This window comes from Sceloporus occidentalis, unplaced genomic scaffold (assembly GCF_023333645.1).
Source record: "Sceloporus occidentalis isolate IW3139 unplaced genomic scaffold, rSceOcc1.0.p SCAF_3, whole genome shotgun sequence".
NCBI classification, from domain to species: Eukaryota; Metazoa; Chordata; class Lepidosauria; order Squamata; family Phrynosomatidae; genus Sceloporus; species Sceloporus occidentalis.
In genome coordinates, this window is record NW_028316983.1 from 137,554,367 (window position 1) to 137,570,100 (window position 15,734).

At 42.0% G+C, this 15,734-nt stretch overlaps 1 protein-coding gene across 3 annotated transcripts in view; it reads left to right on the forward strand.

The window, feature by feature from the left end:
- The first annotated feature begins 290 nt into the window (after positions 1 to 290).
- TERT (telomerase reverse transcriptase) overlaps positions 291 to 15,734 on the forward strand; it is a 35,758-nt gene continuing 20,314 nt past the window's right edge. For 2 of the 3 annotated variants that reach the window (XM_089516405.1, XM_089516407.1), the window contains exons 1-7: positions 291 to 524; positions 5,462 to 7,265; positions 7,780 to 7,978; positions 8,705 to 8,894; positions 10,967 to 11,149; positions 12,230 to 12,391; positions 13,243 to 13,338. In XM_089516405.1, coding sequence (XP_089372531.1) covers positions 291 to 524; positions 5,462 to 7,265; positions 7,780 to 7,978; positions 8,705 to 8,894; positions 10,967 to 11,149; positions 12,230 to 12,391; positions 13,243 to 13,338 — 2,868 coding nt within the window. Of the gene's footprint in view, positions 525 to 1,332; positions 1,473 to 5,461; positions 7,266 to 7,779; positions 7,979 to 8,704; positions 8,895 to 10,966; positions 11,150 to 12,229; positions 12,392 to 13,242; positions 13,339 to 15,734 lie in introns of those variants that run through there. The other variant, XM_089516406.1, reaches the window with a different exon arrangement.

Below are 15,734 nucleotides of genomic sequence, written 5' to 3' on the forward strand. Positions count from 1 at the left end.
ACAAAATAATAATAATAATAATTATTATTATTATTATTATTATTATTATTATTTTGTTGTTGTTTGTGTTTGTTTTCTGGAAACATTTAATAAAACCATTACAAAGGAAGCCCCAAACACTTGGAGAACCAAAGTGTGGGGACCATCATCATCATCACAGCAGTGGCCTCCTGAGTGGAACAAAATGGCGGCTGAAAGGCCAATCAGCCCAGCAGCCAATCAGAGGCCGAGTTGCCTCAGGCGCGACGAGGCCTTTACAGGACGACTAGGCCCTCGCCTCGCCTCCTTCCATGGCGAGGCCCAGGCAATGTCGGGCGCCGTGGGCGCTGCTGCGGAGCTGCTACGAGGAGGTGCTGCCTCTGGAGGCCTTCGTGCGGCGCCTGCAGGAGCGTCAGCCCGAGGAGGAGGCCGAGCCCCTGGTGCAGGGTGGGGACCCCCAGTGCTACCGCTCCCTGGTGGGAAACTGCCTGGTAGGGAGGCCGCACGGGGGCAAGGCTCTCCCGCCCCGCTTTGTCTTCCAGCAGGTGGGTTGGTAAGTGAGGAGACAAAGGCTGCATCCACACTGGGGAGTTATAACCCATTCTGCATCCAGACTGGGTAGATAACCCGGTTTGGCACCGCTTTAACTCTTTGTTTGGCTCAAGGCTATGGAATTCTGGGAGTTGGAGTTTGTTGTGGGCCCAGAGTGGAGCAGAGCTCCACTCTGGGCCCACAACAAACTCCAACTCCCAGAATTCCATAGCCTTGAGCCAAAGAGTTAAAGCAGTACCAAACTGGGTTATCTCCCCAGTGTGGATGCAGACTTGGACTAGAGCACTGGAGAACAGGGTTCCAGTCCCCGCTCAAGCCCACTTTGGGCAAAACCACACTACGCTCATTCCTCCATATTTGCGGCTTCGGTTATTCGCGGCTTTGATTAATACGTTCTCTCTAGGAATATCTAGGTCCTCCGGCGCAACTCTACGGCGGTCAGCTTTAAAAGTCGCGCTGAAAGAGCTACAAATGTGGAGGAGCCACAAATGCCTAGGTCTTTCCGTGCGGTTTTGGTTAAAGTCGACCACAAAGTTGCGCCGGGGGACCTAGACGTTCCTAGAGAGAACGTATTCATCAAATCCGTGAATAATCAAAGCCGCAAATATGGAGGGACGAGTGCATATGTCTGTCCCTGGCTTTCCTCCACCAAATGCATCTGAGGAAGAGGACTGAAGCCTAGGAAAGCTCGTGCTGCCAAGTTTTTTCTTCCAGTGAGTCTCAAAGGGGTACAAGATCTTTCTACATACATTTGGACATTACATAACATAAATGCATCTGAGGAAGTTGGCTTTAGTCTAGGAAAGCACAAGCTGCCAACTTCTTTCTTCCAGTGAATTTCAAAGGGGCTACAAGATCTCTCCACAAACGTGTCTGTCGGACGTTGATCGCAGAGTCGCACCGGAGGAGATTCTTAGAGAGGTGTCGTCTTGGGTAAAAAGGTGGTGTTTTTGTTATTTGTGTTTTTTCCGCATTGGCAGGGGTATAGTGCCCCTAACCCTCGCGAATGTGGAGGGACAAGTGTAGTATATTGGGTCACTAGGATCATGACAATCAAGGCTGTTGGCTCCTGCTGCTTAATGGTGAGAGAGTAGCCCTGAGCAAGAGCCATCCCCAGACATTTTGATGCAAGTCTTGTGGAAATATAAATACTGTACTGTAATTTATTGCAGGTGTGGCTCACTTGTGGTCCTCAATATTTTGTTGGACTGCAGCTCCCTCAGCTTTACCTGTGTTGGTTGGTTTTGATGGGAGTTGCAATCTAGTACTGTCTGCAGGACCACAAGCTGCCCTTCCATGCATTTGGTTTTTCAGATAAAGTGCAAACATGTGTGCGCTAGCTTGTTGTTGTGTGCCTTCTTCTGACTTAAAGCAACCCTAAGGCAAAACCATCACAGGGTTTTCTTGGCAGTCAGTATATGAAAAAGTGATAGGATGGTCAGGGAAAACTGGAGTGGGAAGAGAAGGAGAGTAATAGAGCCTTCAAGACATAATCATGCAACCAAGCTTTAAAATGTCCTGAGTTAATTTACAAAAGTTGGAGGATATGAAGTTCTTCATTTAGCCCTCCAAGAACCAAAGATTTTAATTTTAGAACCCACTCTTCTTTTTTATACTACAATCTTCTAATTATTATTACTTACTTTTTCTGTAGCCCCAAATTTGAGGTCTGTTGCAGGATGATGGCATTCCAAGAGAGGTCCTATTTTTTGTTGTTGTTTTGAAACAAATACATCCCACCCACCCCCAGAGGTCTTGTTGTCTTTTCCACTTTAGACACTTGTGTTGTATAGCACGTTTGTCTTTAGGCATAGATTAATTTATATAACGTAGATGACAAAACTGCTATTGCATGTGGTAAAAGTGAGCCCAAGTCTACCTCTGTTAGTATGGTTTGTAAATTCAGTCATTTTGGAAGTATACCTGCAAAAGACACAGTGGCCACCTAAGTAATCTGGAATGTAACCTGCCATATCAAGTGTTGACATTTGTAGGTTTTTTGTGTAGGGAGGTTGTGAGATGACCCCCTGCTTTTTTTACTTTTAAATCCAAAAACTGGGTTTCTGAATTATTGAATTCTATATCAAATTAGAGATCCAGAGTGATAGAGTGGTTTGAGTGTTGCACAGTTCAAATCCCTGCTCAGCCATGGAAACCCACTGGGTGATCTTGGGCAAGTCACACTCTCTCAGCCTCAGAGGATGGCAAAGGTAAACCCCCTCTGAACAAAACTTGCCAAGAGAGCCCCATGATAGATCACCATAAGTCAGAAACAACTTGAAGGCATACAACAACAAATATCAAATTATATATTGGTGTTCCTAGAACTTATCTCCTTATAGAATTCCATGAAATCACTTCCACTCCAAATATAAAAAACATCATCTAAAGATGACATTGACCCAAAATACCAGTTGTTTTTGAACCCACCTCAGGACAGGTGATTTCATGTTCACACCTCTCCATGTATAAATCAACCAGCTCTGGGGCCATAGGGCATCCCATGTGCACTTCTTTTATATGACAATAAGTTATTTTCACACCTAAAGTAATTTTTTGTCAAGGCTGTTACAGCCAGAAAGGATATGAGGATGTCTCACTTCTCTCCTGTCTAAAGTTAGTGTTTAACCCCCTCCCCCTAAAAAATTTTTTGTTTCTCCTCTGATAAGTAGCCCAGACTGAGACACTCATCCACAGTGACTTTAAGGTTGAATATCCCTTATCTGAAATGCTTGTGACCAGAAGTGTTCCATATTACAGATCCCCCCCCCCCCAGATTTTGGAATATCTATATTTGCATATACATAATGAGATATAATGAGGCTTGAGAAAACCTGGGGATCTGAAAAAGTGGAAAGCATGGATTCTCACCATTTCATAGATCCTCATGTCTTTCTCCAGCCATGTCTCTCCATCCTTGCAATTACAATACAGTACAAGTATGTATTGTGATACTTGTGTTGTAGCTGAAAAAAGTTTGGGACTTGGATTTTGGAGTTCCAGATAAAGGATACTTGATCTGTATTAGCCTCTGTGGGGTTACTTCTGTGAGATTATCCATGGACTGTAAATTAACCTGTCTGAAAGCTACCACAATATCTCATTTTTATAATCCAAGCCAAACTGATGAAGTACAGTGGCCCCTCTTTTGTCTGCTTCCTTGATAACAATGGAAAAATATTTAAGATGGGTCCCATAATACTTAACATTCTGTATAATTCATGTTGTTCCACGGGTGTGGGGCTGTGTTTTCTAACCTTTCTAATTCCTGAAAAGGAAGCCAACCTCTCAAAAACTGTTCTAGCTGCATCAGTGGGATGGAGGGGCATAAAACAGGAAAGAGTTGTAAAACTCACTTTTTTATATAGGGATGTATAGAAGCAGTCCCTCCAAAATACTGGCATAATTTAATAGGCCGATACATGTCAAGCTTTTTCCAAAATAAAAACAATAAGCACTTAGAAACAGTCCACATTACTGCACTACACTCTTAAAGTGCTGCTATGCCATTTTTACTGCTCTGGCTGCCTCCTGTTGCATTGTGTAGTTCAGTGAGGCCTAAGAGCTTCTCTGGCTGAGAATTCTAAATGTTCCTCCTTAAACTGCAAATCCCACAATGCAACAGGAGGCAGCCAAAGCAGTTAGTGGAATAGCAGCGCTATAAGAAAATGCAGTAATCTAGAGTATCTCCCTTTTTCCTATGGACATAACAACCACAGCAATACAAGCCTTGTTGAGCTAAAACACACATACATCTGAATGCAGAAGGAACTGACTCCCACATGTTCAGGCAAAGGTCTGAACAAAGTTAATGTGCATGCATTCATATACAACTACTGTATATACAGTGCACCTGCTTCATATGCGGACGTGCCATACATGACTTCTGGTTTAAATAAGCCCTTAATGTTTGAAAACATGTACTGTGGAAAAACACAAAGATTCACAGTGGGTTTTAGACTGAGCTTTAAAAAAATGGGGGGGGGGGGGGCTATATTTGAAAGCTGATTTCTACCTGGTATCCCATAAACAGTGTTGCCACTGTGGAAAAAGTAGGTCTATTCAAACATTTCTCTTGAATTTTCGTCATTGATTTTAAGCAAATGTAAGTGTTCAGCTTTTCTTTTTCTTTCATTCACTAGGTAAAGGGTGTTATCCTATAGTTTAATACAGTATTTTAACTAAAGAGGATAATGGTAGCGGAGTTTATGAGAAACATTCAGCACCTGTGTAAAGTTATTCAACTCTTTATGTTTAGTGTGCTTAAGTTAGCATCCACATAGAATTTCTAGCCTTTTGTGGGATGAGACTAAGATGTTATGGAAGCACAGAAGTCTCATACATTGATCACTAAAAACTGGTAACTTTTCTGGTTCTGAGATCTTACCAGACCTTGGGAAAGTTATATTTTTGGATTATAACTCCCAGTATACTCAAGCCAGCATAGCCACTAACCCTGGTTGGAGGAGTCCTAGAAGCCAGACATGTTCTATTGGCTTGATTTTTCTCTATCTTTTTTGTAATTCAGAAATTCATAGGGAGTTGTTGCCCTCTTTCATGTGCTACTGGTGTTGTAAGGTGGGGAAATGGGCAGATTCCTCCTGTCCACCACAGATATCAAAGGATGTGTGACTTGCAATTGCCAGTTCAACACCCAAATTGCAAGACAAGTCCTCTTCACATTATTTCATCCTCCTTGCTCTAAAGGGAGAGAACATATGCAAGCATTGTTGAGTGTGTAAGTTACATATTCGTTGGGGTTGGAGGGTTCCTCTACTGCTTCTCCATATGAGAATCAGAGAGCACTGTATGAGATAGGCCTTCATTTTCTTGCACTTATAAAGTGTTGACACATAGACACTATCCATTCTGGTTGGTCCATATATCTGGTAAATAAATACCACTTTTTTGCTTGGTTGTTTCCTTGCAGATTTCAAGTCAGAATGATGTCATTGCAAGAGTAATTAAGAGAATCTGTGAAAAGAAGAAGAAGAATGTCTTGGCATTTGGCTATGCTCTGGAGGATGAAAATAATTACCCATTGCCCGGCATGCCAAATATCTATAGCTACTTTACTAATAATACAACGGAAACCATTCGCGAGAATATTATCTGGGAGATCATTCTGAACAGAATTGGGGATGACATCATGATGTATATGTTGGAGCACTGTTCTGTCTTTATGCTAGTGCCACCTAGTTGTTGTTATCAAATCTGTGGGCAGCCCATTTATGAACTTTCATTAAAGAATGCCACACCCTCCTCAGAGTTCTTCAGGCAGAGGTATCCTGGGCCATCACACAGTACCTTGTCTCGTTACCTGCAAGGAAGGCTTCCATCTTATAGGCCATACCTGTCAAAGGGAAACTGGAAAAAATGGAACTCTAGAAGACAACCAGGAAGCAAAGCAGAAGATGTTTTAGACGTTAACTATCAGCAATCTTCAGTGGTTCACAAAGCTGGGCAGAATCCAATAGCAAACAAACCAGTTACAAGTGCCAGTGAGTGCCTAGAAAGCCAACAAAAACCCAGTCAATGTACATCATTAGCAACACAGTTGCTTAAAAGAAAACGAAAAAGCCAGTGTGAAATTAGTGCTAAAAGAAGAAAAATCATGCAAACAGAGGACAGGCTACAGAAAAAAACAAGAAACCCACTTCCCACTAAAAGCAAAAATCCATTTATTCTGGATAGTGGTGGTACCACATCTAAAGGATCCACAAGCTCATGTTTAGAGGATGGGCTAACTCTTGTGACATCTGTCCCTGAGAACCATGAACATGGAGCACAGACCTCTGGTGTACCTTGTACACTTTTAGATCAGAAGATTTTTGTGGGTTATAAGACAATAACACTAGATAGTGGGAGTAAAACTCATCATCAATCTAGCACAGGAAAAGACTTTAGGGCCCACAGCTCTAAGTCAGGTGAGAAGTCTCCAGATAAAACCTCTGCTCCTGGCATCCATATTGAAAAACACACACTCTTGTATTCTCGCCGGCCATTGAAGGAATGTTTGCCTAAATCTTTTGTACTAAATCAGTTGAAGGGTTCTTTGTCTGGGGCACAAAGGCTAATAGAGATTATGTTTTTCACTAGTAGGATTACAAAGCAGCTGGGTAGTTCACATCTTCTGAGTCATGGCAAGCGAAAGAAGAGGCTTCCTAAGCGATATTGGCAGATGAGAGGCCTGTTCCAAGAATTGCTACAGAACCATGCCAAGTGCCATTACCTGGAGATTTTAAAAAAGAATTGTCCTATCCTGATTTCTGATTCACTCAAGATTGGCACAGGAGAACAAGGTAGCAAAAGAAAAGGACACCAAGAGAGAGGACACTCATCCAGTAGGATACAGCAGGACAATGCTACAGAAGATTGCCTCAGTTCTGTACCAGTTGGCTTAGACCCATTCCCAGGAACTTTAAGCAGAAGCTGTGAGGAGGCTGAGTTGAGCCAAACAGGAACGGAGGAGAAACCTGTCCAAAATTCCACTACTTCTAGCTTCATGGAGTTCCTTAAACAGCATAGCAGTCACTGGCAAGTGTACACTTTTGTGAGGGAATGTCTAGAGAGAGTGGTTCCTGCTGTGCTCTGGGGTTCTAACCACAACAAATGCCGCTTCTACAAAAATGTGAAAAAGTTCATCTCCCTGGGGAAGTTTGGCACGTTTTCTTTGCAGGAGCTGTTGTGGAAAATGAGAGTGAACGATTGCATTTGGCTGCGTCTGACCAAAGGTATTGTTGGTAATTTTAAAGATAAAAGCAACATCTTCTGAACATGACTGGTGATCCAAAGTGATCGTAGAGTTCTTTTGAATTAATGTTAACTGGCCTTGCAAGTAAGTGCATAAAAGTTACTAGTCCACTGTCCATGGATGCTGTGCTCAGAGAAAGTCACCTCCATTCCATTTCATGCCCACAGTCCAGGCTTAAGATATTAGCATCCCTGCTAGAAGGCTGACTCTGGGCATGAGAGGGCACATGTATGGAATTGCTTCTCTGCCTGATAATGCAATGCTTGTTAGTGTTCTGCTGAGAAGGAAGCTGCCACTGTAGAAAGTTCAAAGACAGTCCCAAGCTGTGCACTCAGTTTTCCCACCTGCAGGCATATGCTGCTTTGCAGAATTGCAGTCTTTGGTTTCAGTAGCAATTTGAATAAATTTTCCTCAACAGGGAGGATGGGAATCTTTTGGGAATATATAGTTAATATGCCATGTTCAATGTCATTGAACTTGAATTCTTCATTTAGGATCTGGTCATTTTGTTCCTGCATCTGAACATAATTTTCGTCAAGATCTGATGTCTAAATTCTTCTACTGGCTGATGGACTCCTATGTTGCAGAGCTCCTCCGCTCTTTCTTCTATATCACTGAAACCATGTTTCAAAAGAACTTACTTTTCTTCTTCAGAAAGTCTGTTTGGAGCAAGTTAGAGAGCATTGGAGTTGGGTAATTATAATTAGAAGGCTAATTGCTCATGTCCTGTTCAAGGAGAGATTTACAATACAACCCCCATATCCATGAGGAATATATTTCCAGACTTGCCATGGACAGTGAAAATCACAGTTTATGGTGAACGCTGTATTTCCAGCAAAAATTGACTATAGGGTTGTGCTGGAGGATCTCCAGATGCCTAGAGAGATGTTAGAGTCACACTGGAAAACCTTCAGATATCCAGAAAGACATTGTTTTGGACACAAACCGTGGATATGGGAGTCTTACTATATGTTCCTTTAATGCAATCTTCTGTGCCTTTCTGTGTGTAGATGATACTTGCAGAGGGACTAGACTAGAATCTTACTGCTAATTTTCTTTACAAATTTAGCTTTCTAAAGTCTGTACTAGTTATAAGATGATACACACATGCTACCTGTGAGGGAGAACATGGGAACTGGCAGCCAGGCACCATCCCATCTTTGGAGCATGTCAGAAAGGTCCCTGCATGCCTGGTTATGTATTCTATTATGTGTGCATAATTTTAGTTTCCAGTTAAATAGTAAAAACAGAAAAGGAAATGATTTTAAATACTGCTTTGAAGAATATTGTGATGGCAAGCAGACAGTGAAATTTGGCTCTGTTCTGGACTAAGTATTGCATGGAAGCAAATCGCAAGAGGAAATTACAAAAGTCTGCTTTGCAGTCTAACCCTAAGACTGATACTAATTTCTGTTCTAGGAACCACTTGGCCAAAGTGCATCTTCGTATCTTATTAAAGGAAGAGATCAAAATTTTGCAGCAGGAAAAGTGTGTTCCCCTGGCATCAAAACTCCGGTTCATTCCAAAACCAAATGGGCTGCGACCTGTGGTCAGGCTGGATGGTGTAGTAGGCGCTGAAACATTCTGCAGAAAGACCAAAGACAGAAAGGTCCTGGATTTAGTTTGGTATTATGCAGACTATCTTGATTAGATTTTGGAACCAGTGACGATTTACATTGCCAAATCCTGAACACAGCCTGTTTAATCTGCAATCTCCAGATACAGTTACCAGAACAATAGATGATGTCTGGCTGGTGTGAAATAATGTGGAATCTTTGCTTCCCGTTACTTGAAGTGATTGTTCTATTAATGTAGGCTAAAATATTGTTAGCCTTTTTTGTTGCTGTGCCCTGCTGCTCACTCATGTTCTACTTGTGACTGACTAATTTGAAGATCCTTTCATCATATATTTCTAATGAGCCAGGTATACCCCATCCTGTATGTTTTCATTTCATTTAGTTTTCCCTAAATACAAAACTTTGCATTTTTCTGTGTTAAATTAGAATGGAATGTACAACTAAAGAATTCAATAGTGAAACACACTCCCTGGGAGAGTGGTGGAGTCTCCTTCCTTAGAGGTCTTTAAGCAGAGGCTGGATGGCCATCTGTTGGGGATGCTTTGATTGAGAGTTCCTGCATGGCAGAGGGTTGGACTGGATGGCCCTTGTCATCTCTTCCAGCTCTATGATTCTATGACTAGATAGTGAAGTGCCCTCCCACGCATCACACTGTTGACTCATGTTCAACTTGTTGTCTACTAGGACTCCTAGATCCCTTTCACATGTATTCTTGTTAAGACAGCTGTCCCCCATCCTATATCTGCATTTTAAATTTATTTATTTATTTATTTATTTATTTATTTATTTATTTATTGGCCTTAGTGCAATACTTTACATTTCTCTGTACTGAAATTCATTTCGTTAGTTTTGGCCCAGCTTTCTATTCTATTAAGGTCATTTTGAATGTTGATCCTCTGTTCTGTGAAATTAGCTAGTCCTAATTTGGTGTCATCTGCAAATTTGATAAGCATGCCCTCTGATCTTTCGTTCAAGTTGTTGATAAAGATGTTGAATAGCATTGGGCCCAGGACAGTGGTCACTTCTCTCCAAAATGAAGAGGAGCCATTGTTGAGCATTCTTTGGTTTGGCTGGTCACCCAAGTAGATATCCACCGAACAGTTGCATTGTCTAACCCTCATTTTACTAGCTTGTTTGCAACAATATTATAGGAGACCTTGTCAAAAGCCTTACTGAAATCAAGATATGATATGTTTACAGAATTCCCTTCATTTACCAAGCTGGTAATTTTATCAAAAAAGGGTATCCGATTAGCCAGGCATGACTTGGAGTTAATTTGTGATATCTCAGTATTTCTTGACTAACTCGTTGTCGTTCCTGAAAAGCAGTCCGGAACCTTCACCAACCATGCTACTGGTATAAGAATGAACTCATTTCTCACTTGGAAAGAAGACAGAAGCAAGCATTACCAGAAGTTCTGCTTTGTCTTCATCTTCTGGCAGCTAGTGGCTCCCATGCCATTGGAGTGGCAAATCTTTGCTAGGGTTTAATCTGAACCTTAGAGCTACTCAAGGTAGTGAAACCCATCACCAAAATTGGTTCAGCACCTTGGGCAGCTTCTTTTAAAATACAGACTAAAATCTACAGTGGATTCAGCACAATTCCCCTGACATGGGAGCTATGAGCAGCAGCTGTCTTCATCTGTTAGCGTTCTGTCATCTTTACCAAGCCATTTTCCTTCCTTCCTCTTCAAACATAGATGGTTAATAGCTCCATTTGTTGTTAGCATCCTTCAACAGCCTCAGCTGATTTCTAAAGTTTAGCTTTCCTGGTTTTGCTCCTGTTTGTCTGGGCGGGTTATCTGTACTTCTAATTCTATTTCTGATATATTAAAATTTAAAATCTCATTGCTAAGCTTTTGAGCAGCAACATTATCTATTTTAACTTTCATGCTAGGATGTTCTTCTCTTCCTGCTCTTGTGTACCCGTGTCTTTTCCAAAAATTCTCTTCTTTTGTAACAAGGCTAAATGTGAAAACTCGTTCTTCCAGCTCTTTTGCCTCATCTTCCACCAGGGCAACAAACCAGCTTAGACATATATGAGTATAGCAGTTTTTGTCCTAGCGCTAATTTCTCATTTTCATTTTCTTGCATTTGTCTTTTAGGTTCAGTACTTCAACACACAACTTAACAACTTATTTAGTGTTCTCAATTATGAACGAATGAAGAACCCTGCCTTGCTTGGCTCTTCCCTTTTTGGGAAGGATGATATTTATGCAGTGTGGAAGAAGTTTGTTTTGAGGATCTTGGAGCTGAATGCTGAAATGCCTCGATTTTACTTTGTGAAGGTATGGTTTAAAAATCAGTGGCTTGGTTAGTGTAAATATCCCACCCCCTATTTTAGAAACAATGTTTTTCTTTATGAAGGGTGCATATCTATGCACTCTAATGGAACCAAGCCAAGCGAACATTACAGCACCTACATTACAGCACCTACTGAATAAACATGCATAGGATTGCACTGTAAAAAGTTGCCTCTTTAATCCTAACTGCCCAGTATCACAGGTCTGTTTCCAACAATTAAATTGTTTGAAGCTCCTCTTTTCTTCACAACAGTTAATTAAAAATTTAAGAAACTTCACTGAAGTTAAGCTGCCCCGTGAATTCCCATGAAATGAAAGTTTCCATCTGTAATTTCTGCTGTGTAGCTCTTTCAGATAAAAAACAGACCAGGTTTCCAAATTCTACTAGAATTGCCCTGGTGACTCAGTGGTTAAATGCCTGTACTGCAGCCACTCACTCACAAACCATAGGGTTGCGAGTTCAATACCAGCCCAGCGGCTCAAGCTCAACTCAGGCTTGCAGCCTTCTGAGGGCGCTGAAATGAGTACCCAGATTGGGAGCAATTAGCTTACACTTTGTAAACCACTTTGGGAGTGCTTAAGTGCACTGATAAGCGGTATAGAAATGTACTTGATATTGTTATTGCTACTATGAAGACAACTGCTGCAGATTTGGAAAGAAAGGGAGGTTGACATGAATCAGCAGAAAGTAGTCACCCTGATATGCAGGAAATTGCAGGTTTTTTGGCACACTGAAATTGCTGTAGTGTTCCATTATTCTTATGTTGGTTGTTGTTGTGCATGTTCAAGTCATTTCTGATTTACAGAAACCCTACGACACACCTATCATAGGATTTTCTTGAAAAGATTTGTTCAGAGAGGGTTTGCCTTTACTTTTTCTGAGGCTGAGAGGGTGTGACTTGCCCAAGATCACCCAGTGGGTTTCCCTGGCCAAGTGGGGATTCAAAACTGGTTTTCAGTGTTGTAGCCCAAAATTCAAATCTCTCCAGGAAGCTGTTTCTTATGTTTACTTTGCAGGACATCCAGTCCTGTCTACTCTAACAACTGTATTGTTTTCTGTCCCAGGCTGATGTCACGGGGGCTTATGATACCATCCCCCATAACAAACTGATAGAAGTAGTTTTGCAGGCCCTTTCTCCAGACAAAGAGACAATTTACAGCATACGGCGCTATGCAGTTATCACGAGGACAAGAAATGGACTTATCCGAAGATATTACAGGAGACATGTAAGGCAGCCCTCTTTTGTTTTCTTCAAATCGATGCTGTGTATGCTGTTGTCTTAAAAGCAATAGTGCCTGCTGGGTCCCATGTCAATGGAAGCAGTAAATCCATTCTGGGTTTTATTCTGAGTGCTGAACCCTCTCCTCCTCCACTACATCCTCATCCACCACCACCACTTTGGATAGCTCCTTTAAGCTTTGAACTGAAGAACAAATTAATTATCCCACTGCCATGGGAGTCACCAGTTGCCACTGATTAAGTGGAAACCAAAATACTAAAGTTGGGTACTTTATAACAAGCACTCCCTAGACAGGAGTGGGAAGCCTGCTGGGGGGGACAATAGTCAGATGTGCATCTTCATTGCTCCATTTTATTTTACTATTTTTGCAGGTATTTGTGGCGGGGATAGGCAAGTAAATGTTTATTACACAACTTTGTGTTGCTGTCTTCCATTGCTTGGGCAATGTCAAATAGCCAACACTTTAAAAATTATATTTCAGTTAAATATTTTTAATATTTAACTGTGGATTGTTAGGGGAAATTCCTTTTGTTTTCCCTTTTAGTGTGTTTTCCTTAGAAAGGATTTTTAAAAAGTGAAACCTACCCTGTATTAGGAAGAAAACAGATGGTCATATTCATTTTGCAAAAGTTTCAATAGTAATTCTCAGCTACAATAGTAGTATCAGTGGAAATTGCATAAATGTTTGCGTAATAAGATAGCACTAATGAAGTGGGAGTGCTCAAACTGGAACTGATGGATTTAAGCCTTTATATTTTCTGATACAGTAGTTGTTTGTTTAGCACAACTATTGCAATGGGCATCTACTCAATATTTTAAATCTGAATCTGTTTGTAGGTGTCTACTTACGAGGAGTTTGAGCCTGAGATGAAACAGTTTGTGACTCACCTTCAAGAGAGCACCTCACTGAGAAATGCGGTAGTAGTTGAGCAGGTATGTTTCTAGTAGTCACTCTCTTTAAAAGGTCACTTAATGTTTCTGACGTTATCAGTCTAGTCCTTAGCATCTTTGGCTGTGTCTTTACTGCAGAATTAATGCTGTTTGACTGCCTCTTCAACTGCCATGGCTCAATGCTATAGAATTCTTGGAATTCTGTAGTTTTGTCAGGGGTTGTTCTCACTAGGTGAAACCCCGCGTTCTGAATCGAATCCAAGGAGTGGCGTTCCTATTAGGATCCGATTTAAACCTAGAACGGTTCTAGAGCAACCCGCAATCGTCCCCACTACAAATCGAATTGTAGAGCGGAATAAAATTTTGATTCGAGTTTTCCTCATTTAACGCGTGTTAAAAAAACACTAGGGTCTGACCTACGTTTTTCCATTGATTCGATTTAGGAACCGGAGCATTTAAATAGGAACGACAGCCTTTGAAATTGCGTTAGATGAATGGGAGGAGCGGAGTGCGATGGGGCTGTCCTTGGGGGAGTTGCCCTTTCTGTCCCCATCCGTCTGGCTGTGGCCATTTTTGCTTCCCTCACCCCTTTGTCCGCTGTGGTCTTTCAATAAGAGATAAGGATTATTTTTATTTTTTATTTTAATGGTTTACAGGCGCTTAATCTCTTCAGCGCTTTAAACACCTGAAGTCCCTGCTGCTCAAGGCTTCCCCCGGTGGATTGCAACCTCCCCTCTGTGTGGGGAGAGCCCATTTCTAACGGAGGAGAGGCAGGGAAGGGATGGCTCCTCGCGAGGAGACATTCCCTGCCCGCTTGGGCACTGATCTCGCCCAGACAGGGAAGGGAAGGCTCCTCGCGAGGAGGCATCTGATCTCACCCAGACAGGGAAGGGAAGGCTCCTCGCGAGGAGGCATCTGATCTCGCCCAGGCAAGGAAGGGCTCTGATCAATGGGGGGGGGGGGGGATAGAGCCTTTCTCCCTCCATTTCTCAAATGGAATCTGCCTTTTCCCCCAACCCTGGAAAGAGAATCTTTGGGAAGAGTGCTCCCTCCCTGCTTTTCCAGCAGCCTCCTTCTTCATTGATCTCTGTGCTCTCTGAAGGGATTCTCCCTGGCTGTCTTGGGAGAAAGGATGCTGCCCTCCAAAACCTATCCCATAGTTCCTCTGGAAAGAGCTTCGCTTTTTGCCAGCAGCCTCCTTCTTCATTGATCTCTGGGCTCTCTGAAGGGATTCTCCCTGGCTGTCTTGGGAGAAATGATGCTGCCCTCCAAAACCTATCCCATAGTTCCTCTGGAAAGAGCTTCGCTTTTTGCCAGCAGCCTCCTTCTTCATTGATCTCTGGGCTCTCTGAAGGGATTCTCCCTGGCTGTCTTGGGAGAAAGGATGCTGCCCTCCAAAACCTATCCCATAGTTCCTCTGGAAAGAGCTTCGCTTTTTGCCAGCAGCCTCCTTCTTCATTGATCTCTGGGCTCTCTGAAGGGATTCTCCCTGGCTGTCAATGAAATGGAAACGATGCCAAAAGATAAATCGCTTCCAAATATTCCGGATTAACGTTACGTCATTCTGACGTACTATTGATTGACAGCTCCAAATAAGGTATGGAGGAGAAGAATCGCTTTATTTAAACACCGATTTCATGCCAAGTAGGAACGCTTGCAGGTAAAAACTTTGATTTAAACAAACAGATGGGAACGATGAACAAAGCGAATTGGATAGCGGGATAAGAACAGTGTTATTTTGAATCGATTTTATTAAAAACGTTGTATTTTAAATCGTTTCAAATCTTAAGTGGGAACAACCCGTCAGATAGCATTCTCTGTCAGAGAGCTCTGGTGCCACAAAACCCTTCAAATCCCAGGAGTCCATAGGTTGGAGCCATGACAGTTATAGCAGTGTCAAATTGCATTAGTTCTGCACTGTGGCAGCAGCCTTTGCCAGGCTTAAGAGTGGGCACACAGTACTTCTTCATTTTTTTTCTTTTATTGCAACTTTGAAAGGCAGTCTGCTATTATTTTCATCCCTATATTGTGTTGGTGGAGGGTGAGTTGGAAAAAAAATTCAGACCCTCCATGAGCTCATGGCAGAAGCTAGACTGTAATATGGGGTGTCCTGTCATAGCTCAGTCTCTTAGGCTGCAGTCCACACTTACTAGGGAGTTAGTGGAGTTCAGTGGAATTAACCTCTGAGTAAGCATTCTTAGGATTGCCCTTTAACAACCACTACACTGCATGACCTCTGCCAATGACAAGCAAATGATAATTAACTTCAATATGATTTCTTAATGGGGAGTTGGTAGTAGTAGTGCTCCTATTTAAATTTGTCTCTGTGTTGTACAATTTTTACTTTTAAAATTTTAATCCATCTTGATAGGATAGTGCTGGCTGTGTTACCCAAAACATTGCAGATCTTGAGTCATTAAAGAGAGATTTTTTTTAAG